Here is a 13,877-nt window from a genome sequence, read left to right on the forward strand (position 1 = left end):
TTTTGGGGGTTGGGTGTTTTTTTTTTTTTTTTTTTTTTTTTTTTTTTTGCTACAGGGCGCATGCACTCGCCAGAAAGAGAAACAGAAAGCGAGAAACCACCCCCCCAGGGGGGATGGCCACCCACAGTCCCTTCTCCTCCATTCTTCTCTCAGGATCTTGGGCATGCACACACATGTGCCTGGCGTGAGTTTAAGCCACTGGGACCGTGGTCGACTACGTGGGAGTTCAGCGACGTAGCCATTACGCTAACTGCTGGTCCCAGGAGTGACCTTCTTTGATCCATGGACTCCTTGTTTCACATCTGAGGCCAAAGGGGAAAAACATTACCTGAGTCATTTAGGATTAGATTTGGCAACACAGTACTGAGACACACTTTTTTTGGAGAGGTTTTTGCTATAGGACACGTGTGCTTGCCAGAAAAACAGGGAAACAGAAAGACAGAAAGTGAGAAATCATTCCCCAGGAGGGATGGCCACGCCGTAATCCCTTCTCCTCCATTTTCTTCTCAGGATTTTGGGCACGCATGCACGTGCACCCAGGGTGAGTTTAAGCCACCGGGTCCGGGACTAGAGCAGTGGTCTACTACATGGGAGTCCAGCGACATAACCATTACACCAACTGCTGGTCCCTGGACTGAGGCGCTCTTACCTTTTTCACAAATGAAGGCTAGAGGCAGGCAGGCCAGGGTGGGTGGGGTGGCAGCTTCACAGTTGTTGGGCCCCGCCTTGCCCTGATCATTGCTCGCCTCCTTAATTCTGTGCCTTTTATTCTTTTTTTTTTTTTGGAGAGATTTTTGCTATAAGGCGCGTGCGCTCGCCAGACAGACAGACAGAGAGAGACATTAGAGACAGAAAGCGAGAAATCACTTCCCAGGGGAATGGTCACGCCGCAATCCCTTCTCCTCCATTCTCTTCTCGGGATCTTGGGCACGCACGCACACGTGCCGGCGTGAGTTTTAAGCCACCGGGTCCGGGATGCAAACCGTGGTCGACTACGTGGGAGTCCAGCGACATAGCCATTACGCTAACTGCTGGTTTCCTGTGCCTTTTATTCTGACATCCACAACAACAGCGGGCACTGTGGCCTTCACATCTGCAGATGAGCAGAGAAAGAAAGGGGAAGGACACTTTCCTTTTTTTTTTTAAAGTTTTACTGGAGTGCACATGTGCATATCAGAGAAAGACAGAAGGTTGGGGGTGAGAAATCACCCCTCAGGAGGGATAACCATGTGCAATCTCTTTTTCTCCATTCTCATCTCAGGATTTAGGGCACACAGGTACACACACCCAACTTGATTTTCAAGCCGCTAGGCCCAGGACTCCAGTTACAGTCAGCCATGTGGGAGTCTAGTGCTTTAACTACCACGCCACCTACTGGCCCTGCCCAGCATGGTTTATAAGCCACTGGGTCCAGGACTCGAACTCTGGAATTGACCATATGGGATCCAGCACCTTAACCTCCACACCACCTGCTGGCTCTCCTTTCCTTTAGGAGATTTCCTCAAAGTCTTTTTCTTTTTCTTTTTTTTTTTTTTTGAGAGAGATTTTTGCTATAGGGCATGTGCGCTTGCCAGAGAGACAGAAAGCAAGAAATCACCCCCCAGGGGGGATGGCCACACTAAATTCCTTCTCCTCCATTCTCCTCTCAGGATCTTGGGCACACACACACATGTGCCTGGTGTGAGTTTAAGCCACCAGGTCTGGGACTGGAACTACGCTCAACTACATGGGAGTCCAGCGACATAGCCATTACGCTAACTGCTGGTCCTTCCTCAAAGTCCTTAAGAGCACTTCCACTTTATCTCCTGACTAGGATCTGCTCACATTGCAGAGGGAACTCAGCAGTGTATTGTGTTTTTTTTCCTATAGGGCGCGTACTTTTGCTGGAGAGACAGGGGCAAGAAATCACCCCCCATGAGGGATGGTCATGCTGCAGTCTCTTCTCCTGTCCTCCCCTCTCGGGGTCGTAGGCATGCATACACATATACTCGGTGTGACTTAAATTGCCGGGTCCAGGACTTGAACCCTGATTGGCTGTGTGATCTAGCCACCCTAACCACCACACCACTGACTGGCCCAGAAATGTATTATTTTATTTGGGTGGTAGTATGCGTAGCTAAAATTTTGGACTCTTTTGCACTAAAGAAGAAAGGGGGACTGGATCTGGGGTGCCAGCCGGTGGCCATGTTGAATAGCCCTTGTTTCCTGTAATTGTCCCTGGCTGCTGAGCTGCTCCTGAACCTTAGCACAACAAAAGGTGAGGTACCATGTCCTGCAGCTCTCAGGTGGATATAGAATACTGTTCCAGGGGCCGGCAGGTGGCGTGGTGGTTAAGGGTGCTGGAATCCCACATGGCCCACCATGGTTCTAGTCTTGGACCTGGCAGCTTGCTTTCTCACTTTCTCTCTCTCTTTCTGTCCCTCTCTGGTCAAATTTAAGTAAATAAATAAAGTTTAATAAAAATAATAATTTTTTTTAGGAACCAGCAGTTAGCGTAATGGCTATGTCGCTGGACTCCCACGTAGTCGACCGCGGTTCGCGTCCACTCACGCCGGGCACGTGTGCGTGCGTGCCCAAGATCGCGAGAGGAGAATGGAGGAGAAGGGATTGCGGTGTGACCATCCCCCTGGGGGGTGATTTCTCACTTTCTGTCTCTATGTCTCTCTCTGTCTGTCTGGCGAGCGCACACACCCTATAGTGAAAACCTCTCTTAAAAAAAAAAAAAAGTAATTCTTTTTTAAAAATGGTATATCTTTTTAAAATAAAATAAAATACTGTTCTGTAGTAGGGAATCCATAGCTATTAGGGAGTTGGAGAAATAGGGGCACTACCTCTGCAGAGAGGTGTTTGGTTTTAATTTTCTTTTTAAAGAGTTATTTATTTAATTTTATTATTATTATTTTTTTAAATTTGACCAGAGAGAGAGAGGGCAAGCTGCCAGGTCTAGGACTTGAGCCACAGTTGGCCACGTGGAGTCTAGCACCTTAGCCATTGGGCACCTGCCAGCCCCTGTTTGTTTTTTTAAAGAATTGTTTATTTAGTTATTTAATTCCATTTGTTATTATTATTATTTTTAATTTTGACCTGACAGAGACAGAGAGAGAGAGAAAGGGAAAGCGAGAAAGCAAGCTGCCAGGTCCAGGACTTGAACTGCGATCAGCTATGTGGGAGTCCAGTGCCCTTAACCACCATGCCACCTGCGGGTACCCTGTTTGTTTTATTAAATAGGCACCGGTACTCACCAGAGAGAGACACAGAAGAGGGGAAGTGAGAAATCCTCCCGAGTGGGCATGTCCATGCTTCAATTCCTTCTCTACTCCCTTGTTGGGATTTCGAGCAAACATGCACACGCACGCTGTGTGATTCTCGAGCCGCTGGTTCTAGGACTTGAACAGCATTTGGCCATGTGGGATTCAGCATCTTAACTTCCATGCTACTGGCCTCGTGCGGAGGTACTGAAAAAAAAATTCTCTACTCACCTTTCCCCAGAAAGTCGCCCACCCCTTCACACACTTCTGCATGTGGCTGTCGCTGTGTTCGTCTACTCCCCTGTGACGTCCTTCCTGGCAAGTTCAATAATGAATCGTTTCGGTCCCGAGGCCAAGAGACTGTTGAGAACTCACTCAGTGGCAGAGTCAGCGTCTTGTGTCTTGTAGCTAGAGCGAGCTCCGGAGGCCTCACAGATGCTAGACCAAGACCTGGGTCTCACTGAAGTCTCTGAGTGTTTTAAAATTCTATTCCTTTTCCAGGAATCCAAAAAAAAAGAGAAGAGAAGAGAAGAGAAGTTCTGTTTCTCTTGTTCATACTCCCAGGCACATCTCTGGATTTGTACTGTCCGCATTCTTTTTAAAGTTTATTTTTCCTTTCATAAATGAGAGAGGCAGAGACTGAGCGAGCACAGGAGAGAGCTAGCACCCCACAGAGTTTTGGAGCTGTTGGTGGTCCACCCCCACCCTTTGGCCAGCCCTGGGTCTGTGGGCAAGCATGTACCTGGTGTACTCAGGGAGGCCCCTGGACTTGAACCAGGTACCTTTCCATGTGGGAGTCCCTTGCAGCGCCTTGGGTTTTACTACAGTGCCGCTATCTGCCCCCCTCCAATTTTTTCTTTCTTTTTTTCTTTTTTTTGAGGACAAGGAAGAGTAGCATTCTCAGAAAATTTACTGGGTAATTTCCTTTTCTTTTCAGAGGCTCCCTCTTCATTCTCCGTGTCCAGTGTCCTGTGTCCATTCCATTGTGGAGCCTGCTGATCTGTTTTTTAAAGAATTATTTTATTTAACTTCATTTATTTTAATTTGACCAGAGAGGGACAGAGAGAGAGAGAGAGAGAGTGAGAGAGAGAAAGAGAGAGGGAAAGTGAGAAGGCAAGCTGCCAAGTCCAGGACTGGAGCCATGGTTGCCATGTGAGAGTCCAGTGCCTTAACCACCATGCCACCCACTGGCCCTGATCCTGCTGATTTGATGATACTGAACCAGTAAGAAGGAACAGAGAGAAAGAACTGATTTTTATTATAATATATTTTTAAAAATTATTTATTTAGTTTTATGTTAGTATTAACATTATTTTGTGTGCTATAGGACACATGCACTTGCCAGAGAGAGAGAGAAAGAGAGGGAAAATGAGAAAGCAAGTTACTCGGTCCGGGACTCAAACCATGATTAACCATATGGGAGTTCAGGGCCTCAACCACCACACCACCTGCTGGTTCCTTCTTTTAGACAGGGTCTCCCTCTCTCAATCTTCCGCCTCAGCCTCCTGAGTAAATGGGGACTTCAGATTTGTGCCCATGTGCCTGGCTTTTAGGGTGGGCTGGCAACTGAACTGGTCCTCCCATGCGGCCTCTGCCTTTTGGGTAGCAGTGTCTACCAGTGTGCGCTACCCCAGTTGAACTACAACTGATTTTTTAAAAAGGATTATTTTATTTAACTTTATTTACTTAATTTTAATTTGACCAGAGAGGGACGAAGAGAGAGAAAGAGAAGGAAAGTGAGAAAGCAAGTCGCCAGGTCCAGGACTTGAACCATGGTCAGTCACGTGGGAATCCAGCACCCTTAACCACCATGCTACCTGCTGGCCCTGAGCTACAACTGATTTTTAGAGGACAAAAACTTGGATTTTTTTTAAAACGCTAAATTCTTCATTTGAAAACTATGCGGTCTGTTTAGGCAGATATAAGGTACATAATTTAATACAAACTCATCCCACTGGCTCGCCGCATTCATTCATGGTTGGGGTACCTCTCGGCCTCCCTTTCTCTGGGCTCAGACGACTTTCTGAGAAGTGGCATCAGGAAGCTTGGTTGATGGCAGGGTGAAAGGACATTTTGTAATACTCATGGGAATTGAGGATGCCGTGGGTGAGTCACCAAGTCACTCCATAAACTCTAAATCCTTAGTGACCTTTTGATACCCTCACCCAGGTTCTTTTTTTTTTTTTAAAGAGTGATTTATTTATTTACTTATCTATTTATTTATGATTTTACCAGAGAGGAACAGAGTGAGAATGAGAGTGAGAGGTGGGGGAGAGTGAGATACAAATCTGCCAGGTCCGGGACTTGAACCGTGATTGGCCGTGTGGGAGTCCAACGCCCTTAACCACCATGGCACCTTCTGCCCCCCTCACCCAGATCTCACCCAGATTCTTGACTCTTGCATCTTTTTCTTTTTTTTTCCATTTTCTAGTTTAAGCGGCTGCAGGGCAAGAGGAACCGAGGAAGGGAGGAAATCAACTTTGTGGAGATCAAAGGTGATGACCAGCTCAGCGGGGCCCAGCAGTGGATGACCAAGTCGCTGACAGAAGAGAAGACCATGAAGTCATTCAGCAAAGTAAGTGGGAAGGGGCTTCTGGACAGCCACGGGGGACCCCAAAGCAAAACCTTGTCCTGCGCCCACTTGGCATCACGTCACAGCACCTTTGAGGACACACACACGTGGCCCGTGGTACCGGAGGATGCCACGCCTCACAGACTTGGCCCCCGCCGTCCAGATGGTCGGCGCTGTAGTCACGGCTGTCTGGCGGGGCGGGTGGGGACTGAGGGACTACCGCTCCCCAGACTGCAGTCGGGAAGACCCTAACGAGTCGTGGCTCCTCTGCCCTCTCCCTGTGATCGTGTCCCTCTCTGCATCTCGGTAAACTGGGGCCTGACCCAGCCCACCTTTGAGGTGTGGGCCCAGCAGAGCCCAGGAGTTCTGGGGCCCGAGAATCGGGGATCGCATCTCCCCCCTCGTTTCTCTCCATGGTTCACTGTAGCCAGCCCTGGTCTTTCCGGGTGCTTTCGTCCCTCGCATTCTCCCACAGCATGCCTGCCTCCCCGTGCTGGTTTTCTTGAGTCCGTGTGATGAACGTCTCTTCACCTAGTAGCTGAGTACAGCAGATGTGGACAGTTAGGACTCTGCAGCAGATCTGCGGGGAGGGGGCGGGGGAGCCCTGGATTTGAGCCCAGCACCAGCAAGGCCAAGGTCGAAGATTTTATTCCCTTCTGTCCCTGCCTTTTGCTTTGCTTTGTTCTATGGCCACAGATGGTCATTCCGGGCCCAGCCGTTTGTTTTAAGTGAGTGCTGGCGGTCGTACAGGACAGAGCAGGAGCAAAGGATTGTGGTTAGGTCAGCACAGATCTGTCACTGTAGACTGGAAGAACCTCTGAGGAGAGCTGCTCTGCCGCCGGCTGGGACGCGCGTGGCGGGTAACGCTGCAGTCGTTAGCGCACCACGGCAGGCGTGGAGGTTTCATGTGTGTCATCTTTTGCTGTCATATTCAGTGACATAAAATAGCAGCAAGGAACTGAACTTTCCTATTTTTCCAGCTCCAAGTTTTCTTCCCAGCATTTTATTCAATCGAACCAGACTTTTAAAAAAGAAGAAAAAGTGTCTTTGAAGAGTTGACAGCATAGATGGAAAAAGATTTAAGGACACTTTGAGTGTAAATGATTACAGTGTAAATTGATTACATAAGTGCTGAGGAGACTCTGGAGAGGAGTTTTGGGAGTTGGGTGGGGCTGACTAGGAAGCTTCTAGTCTGAGACCGTTCTGGCAGAGGCAGAGAAACCTCAGGATGAAAGCCCAGCCCGATACGGACCCTGACAGTGAATCATCTTCGTCCAAGTTTGGTTAGGGGCTCAGTGCAGCTGCAGGTGGAGCTGGGAGGTTGGGAGAGGTGGAGTGACTGGGAAGGGTCTCATTCCGGAAGCTGCGGGTACTTACTAGAATAGGGGAGGTGGGGTTCCAGCCAAGGATGACTGATGGGAGGGGACTTGGTAAGCAGTAGGTGGGAGTCGGGCTAGACATCTGGGCTGACAGAGAGGGGGGACAGAGATGAAGAGGGTTGAAGGGGAGATGGCACTGGGGCTGTGAGAGGGCCCGCAAGGAGGGCAGACCACCTGTGCCTGCTGTTAGCTCGTTTAGGTGGTCTGTTGGCAAGAAAACTGGTCTTGGGTGTTCACCGTGGACAGAGCCCTGTGCCTGGCACTAGGGGTGGGGGTGCCAGAGAAACGGAGGATAGTCCTGACCTCAGAGTATTTCCAGTCTGGTGGGGACATTAGCAGGCTATTTCAGGCAAGTGTTCTGAGCCTGTTTTTTGTATAATGGCTTTTATGAAAGTAACCATTTTGTAAGTATATAGACATAGAAACAGCTCCAGGCTGACTTTCCTCCCCTAGGATTTGGGCTGTGTAGCCGGTTTCTCAGTCCCTAGGCTTGTGCCTTCTGAGCACCTGAGGAACTTCTGCTTTTCTTCCTGCGGATTAATGGTTGTGTTCTTTTTCCCCTTACAGAAGAAAGGTGAGCAGCCAACAGGCCAGCAGCGACGGAAACACCAGATCACGTACCTGATTCATCAGGTGAGGGGGCTGAGGACGCCCTTGGCAGCATCCTATGAATTGAAGGCTGAGGGCTCAGCTCACCGCCCAGGTGTCAGGGACGAGGGCCCCTGTTCGCCATGTGGCCACTAGGGGGGGATGTGTCATCTAGAATATCCTGCTCCACCTTGATCTCATTGTAGACAAGACTCTGACAGGTGCTTAGAGTGAACTCTGTGAAAATTCAGATATCCGAAACATGAGAGATGAGCGACACGGCTTATCATCATTCTTTCAGCTAGCGTGGTGATCTAGCAGTTAAAAATAGAGTTGGTTCACCAACTTAGCAGAACATGTATTTGATGAGGAGGTCGGTTTTATATTCTCCACTTCTGTGGCAGGGAACATCAACACAAATAATGTAATTACAGATAATCCCAAAGTGTCTTTTGGAGTTAGAACATGTCTTCTTTATTATTTGATATGATGAGGCAGTTTTTAGATCTTCATTTATCGTTAAATAAACATCTTTTGAGACCTACTGTATAAATGCTATCAGATATAGGCATGAATAAGGCTTTTCCTGGCCCCTTTCCCAGGGCATGGACATGGTGGTTGGTGATTTCTTTCTCTTTATTTTTTTTAAATTTGAAAGAGTTTGGGGCTGGCAGGTGGCTTTGTGGTTAAGGGTGCTGGACTCCCACGTGACTGACTACGGTTCAAGTCCCGGACCTGGCAGCTTGCTCTCTCTCTATCAGATCAAATTGAAATAAATAAATGAATGAATGAATAAAGTTAAATAAAATAATTTAAAAAAAATTTGAAAGAGTTTGCAGACACTTACCAGGGGATGAGAGAAAGCGAAGAAGCACCCGCCCCGTGGGGCATGGTCACGCTGCTAGCCTTCCTCCTCCATCTCGCCTTCCTTTTGGGATTTTGGGCATGCACACACATGTGCCCAGCATGGTTCTCCAACTGCCAGGTTCCAGATTTGTTTGTACAGTCAGCCATGTGGGGTCCAGCCACCTTAACCACCGTACCATGGCTGGCCTATGGTTGGTTGGTGATTTCAATGGCTAATCTCCTTTTTTTTTTTTAATCTAATTTTATTTATTATTATTACTTTTCAGTTTGAGCAAAGAGAGACAGAGAGGGGGAAAGTGAGAAAGCAAGACACCGGGTCTGGGGCTCAAACCGTGGTCATTCATGTGGGAGTCCAGCACCTTTAACCACCGCATCACCTGCCGGCCCCTCAATGGCCAGTCTTATTTTTGTTGCCCTTGCTGTATTTTCATCTTCCTTTTTAGGGACTCCTTTGTACACTTCCCTTATCTTGAGATTTGAAAGGAAAAAATTTGAGGGTAGGGTATTTTTTAAATACAAACTCTTACCGGGAGAAATGAGTAGGCATCGGGGATCCCCACTTCTAGGGTGGTATGTGTACATTCCCAGAATTCGCGATAGAGCTCGGAGTGGTCAGAAGTGAGGTCAGAAGGGGGAAGCCATTTTTCTAGTCTCTCTTATTCTTCATGGTCGCCCTCGTAACTTTGCGATGGTGGCATTTCTAGGTACCACGCCCACAGTGAGCACAGCGGCCACACGGCCCCTCCAGATTCAGTTACTGTTGGCTGCAATCCTGTTTTGACCTTGCCAAGCCTTTAAGGTTATCCTTTCCCGCTCTGCCCGTTGGGTATTGGAGGTGGCTGATTTGCCTTCCTTTCAGAAGCCAAGTTAGAATTCTCATCTGTCCATTTCCCACGTGAACGTCTTGGTTTATATTCGACCAGAGAAATATTAGGATTCTTAAGTTTTTTATTCTGCTTAAACCTTTTTACTTCCCCAAAGTGATGATTTTTCTTTGCATCTTTGGGATCTTCCCCTTCTGCTTGGATAAGAAAGAATTAAGTACTGGAGGGATCTGCAGTTCCCCCATAACTGTTATGACGAGAGGAGGATTGTAAATGGGGAAGCTCACTGAGGCGAGAGGAAGACGGCTCTGAGAATTCGGTTTGACTCTCCCCCAACCCCTTCTCCTTTCCCACAGGCTAAGGAACGGGAGCTGGAGCTGAAGAACACCTGGTCAGAGAACAAGCTCAGCCGCCGTCAGACCCAAGCCAAATATGGATTCTAGGGTTCTGCAACTGACTGCTCCGGCGTCCTGGCCCCAGCTTCACTTGTGGGACCCAGCTGCTCTAAGCCCAGGATCCTTCCCTGAGGACCCAGCCCTCGCCTCTGCGAGAATGAACACATTTGATAGATTTTTCTTAACAAAAGTTAGAATATTCAGCTCCTTTCTGTGTTGAGCTAGCAAAGACTCAAGTGTTGCCTCAGAAGGGACTCAGTTCTTGGATGGGCGTTTGGCTCCCCGCTGTTGAGCTAGCAAAGACTCAAGTGTTGCCTCAGAAGGGACTCAGTTCTTGGATGGGCGTTTGGCTCCCTGTTGGGTGTGATATCATGCTGAACCACCCTCCCCACCACCACACCACCACCACCTATCTTTTTTTTAACCAGGGATGTCTGTTAAATAAAACCTTCAGTCTGACAGACGCTGCCTGCCCTGCCCCAGGTCTCAGTGTCTCCTTTGTGTAGAGAACCCGCTGGACCCCTGGGAGCTGCCGCCATGGCTTTGCTCTGTCTACCTGTGACCTAAACCCTAGACCCGAGGCCCTGGATGCACAGTTTTCTGTGAGATGGGGTGATTTTCAGAGGGGCCTGTGGTCCTGAACATGGAAAGCAGTGCTGATCTCTGGACTGGGAAAGCCAGGAGGTTCTGTCTGTTATAGAAGAGAGTCATTAGAGGGACCAGCTATGTCGCTGGACTCCCATGTAGTCAACTGCGGTTGACTGGACCCAGTGGCTTAAACTTAGCCGGGTGCGTGTGCACGTGTGCCCAAGATCCTGAGAGGAGAATGGAGGAGAAGGGATTGCGGTGTGGCCATCCTCCCTGGGTGGTGATTTCTCGCTTTCTGTCTGTCTGTCTCTGTTTTTATGGCGAGCACACGTGCCCTAAAACAAACAAACAAAAAGACTCTCAAAGAAAAGAGTCATTAGACACAGAATTTTACACCGCACAGGAGGTGAATGGGGAAGTGTCCATCTTAAAGATACTTCAGGTTTCTGGGGCAGTCATTGGCGTGGAGTGGTTTGGAAGCTTTGTGTAGAGCTTAGGGGTCAGCTCACTTTGGAGCTTTCTAGATCCCTGGCCTTCGCTGGGCATGGGCAGTGGCAGGGTCTGCGATGCCAGTTAGAGAGTTGGTAGGGCACTGCAGTGCTCGGAGATGGCAGATGAGATGGTGTGGCTTCTGCTCTTGTGGCAGGGTACAGCTTGTACTCACAGACCACGCTGCAGCATGCAGTGGAGGATGCAGGGCTCCCTGCAGAAAGGCCGAGCGCCCGCGTGTGCCAGGTGGGGACCTAGTGCTTGCATGGGCTGTTACTGCGGGAAGTGCCGTGAAGCGTTAGTGGCCACCGTCCGGTACAGCCGAGGCCGAGGCCTAAGGGCAGTAGAAGAGGTGTGTGGCAGGCCTTGGGATGGGGAGGAGGCAGCGGAGTGTGGGACCTCGCCACTTCTGGTTTAGTGTAGGGGTAAGTTGAGGAGTCTGTTTCTCATTAAGTACAGAGAAGGGTTTCATCACTTACAGGAAAACCACCCGCTTATCAGAAATCTGACCTACTTTGGGTTGGAGCCAGACTGGGCTCCTGCATCCCACAGGGACACTAAGACCGTGGCCGTCCAAATCCGAGCATCCAGCCAGCCTTCAGCAAGGAGTGTCAGCAGGCCGAGGCCCGCCCTGTGGGGCCCCAGGTGGTGAGGTAGGCTCAGTAAGGCCCCACAGCCTGAGACCCCAGTGACTCACTGTCCCCATCCCTCCTGGGGGTCGGTAGGTCAGCGTGGTTTTTTGTTTGTTTGTTTTTTAAGATTTTTTCCCCCATAGGCTGTGTGTGTGCTCACCAGAGACAGAGAGAAGGAAAGCGAGAAATCACCCTACAGGGGATTTGGTCACTCTTTAATCCCTTCTCCATTCTCCTCTTGGGATTTGGGGCATGCACTCACACGCACCTAGCCTGATTTTTTTTTCTTTTTCTTTTTTTGGAGAGGTTTTAGCTATAGGGTGCGTGCGCTCACCAGACAGACAGAGAGACAGAGAGCCAGAAAGCAAGAAATCACCCCCCAGGGGTATGGCCACGCCACAATCCCTTCTCCATTCTCTTCTTGGGAACCCACCGACACGCGCCCAGCGTGAGTTTAAGCCACCAGGTCCAGGACTCGAACCGCGGTCGACTACATGGAAGTCCAGTGACATAGCCATTAGGCCAACTGCTGGTCCCGCCAGCCTGATTTTTAAGCTGCTGTGTCCGGGACTTGAACTGAGGTTGGCTATGTGAGAGATCAGTGCCTTTACTATGCTACCTGCCGGCCTCAGGTCAGCATTTTTTTGTTTTTGGCTTTGTTTTTGTTTGACTAGAAGGCACATATGCTTGCAGGGTTGGGGGTGGTGAGGCCCCACTCTACAGGGAGTGGTTACACCACAGTCCCTTCTCCATTTCTCCCACTTTTTGGGATTTGTGCACATTGATGCACATGCTCCTGGCATATTTCTCAAGCCAGGTTTGGAACTTGCACTGCTTGGTCAGCTGCGTGGAATCCCACCGCCATCAGGCAGAGAGTGGGCCCAAGCGTTCTGGAGGCAGGAGATGGTGGGGAGGGAGTCTCGGTATGTTCTGGGCCAGACAGGCTGAGTACCACTAGGGGTCCTCTTGCCTCTCACCTAGTTCTCAAGTGATCCAAAGCCACTTTAAAAAAAATGTTTAAAGCCACTTTTGGGGCCATCAGGTGGCATGGTAGTTAAGGCACCGGATTCCTGCGTGGTTGACTGCAGTCCCAGTCCCAGCCTAGCAGCTTGAAAATCACACGGACTTGGGGCCAGCAGGTGGTGCATCGCTTACGGTGTTGCACTCCCACGTGGTCAACCACGGTGTAAGTCCTGGACTCAGTGGCTTGAACCTCACGCCTGGCACCTTTGTGTACATGCCCAGGGTCCCAGGAGGAGAATGGAGGAGAAGGGTTTGCAGCATGGTCATCCCCACTAGGGGATGATTTCTCGCCTTTTGTCTCTGTCTCTCTTCTCTCTTGAGAAGAGAGACATTTGCACATACCTTATAGCAGAAATCTCTGAAAAAAGAAAGAAAAGAAAGGAAGAAAACCATGCTGGACACGCGCTCGCGTGTATGTGCCCAAAATCCTGAGAGAATGGAGGGGAAGGGATGGTGGCATGGCCATTCCCTCTGGATGGTTATTTCTCACTTTGTCTCTGTCAGTCTCCGGTGAGTGTATGCGCCCTATGGCAAAGCATAAAAAGAAGCCACTTTTACTGGAGTCAGCAGTGGCGTGGTGGTTAAGGGCACTGGATTCCCACATGATTGATCATAGTTCGAGTCCCAGACCCAGCGGCATGCTTTCTCGTTTTCCCTCTCTGTGTCTCTCCAGTCAAAATAATAATACTAATTATAATAACAAATGGAATTAAATAAATAAATCATTCTTTTTCTTTCTTTCTTTTTTTTTTTTAAAGAAGGCACTTTTTAGTACTGCTGAAGATGGCAGTGTATTTGGTTGGAATTTCCTGATCACCCAGAGAAATACCAACAGGTTGAAAATGTAGACTTCGCCCATCTGTGGTGGTGCAGAGGAAGCACAACTACTTGAGAGGCTGGAGTGGGAGCCCAGGTTTCGATGCCTGAAGCCGGGCATTGTTGCATGTGCCTGGAACCTTAGCTAATTGGGAGACTGGGGCAGGGCAGGGAGGTCTGGACACTGCAAGACCCTATCAAAGATACCTCTCTGTTTACCTCTCCCTCCCTCTCTTCCTCTGTATTATAGAGTGCAGGGTGGGTGTGCTTCCTGGAGGTTGTAGCCTCAGGTTCTGAAAAATCAGCGGGAAGGAGAATACAAAGGCAGGGGTAAGGGAGAGGGGAGCAAGAGAAAACTGGGCCGAGATTGGACTGGCAGCAGCAGCCATGGGCAGAGGAGGATGTGAGGGCCTTGGGCAGAAGTGCATCTAGGGCGATCCCCAAATGTGTATTGCA

At 49.3% G+C, this 13,877-nt stretch overlaps 1 protein-coding gene across 1 annotated transcript in view; it reads left to right on the top strand.

The window, feature by feature from the left end:
• The window catches only part of PRCC (proline rich mitotic checkpoint control factor), a 37,163-nt gene extending 27,202 nt beyond the window's left edge, over positions 1-9,961 (top strand). Inside the window, exons 6-8 of the mRNA XM_006155210.3 lie at positions 5,680-5,823; positions 7,767-7,832; positions 9,835-9,961. Coding sequence (XP_006155272.1) covers positions 5,680-5,823; positions 7,767-7,832; positions 9,835-9,921 — 297 coding nt within the window. The 3' untranslated portion in view covers positions 9,922-9,961. The remainder of the gene's footprint in view (positions 1-5,679; positions 5,824-7,766; positions 7,833-9,834) is intronic.
• The last annotated feature ends 3,916 nt before the right edge of the window (positions 9,962-13,877 follow it).

The sequence above is a fragment of the Tupaia chinensis genome, unplaced genomic scaffold, assembly GCF_000334495.1.
Source record: "Tupaia chinensis unplaced genomic scaffold, TupChi_1.0 Scaffold000438_1, whole genome shotgun sequence".
NCBI classification, from domain to species: domain Eukaryota; kingdom Metazoa; phylum Chordata; class Mammalia; order Scandentia; family Tupaiidae; genus Tupaia; species Tupaia belangeri.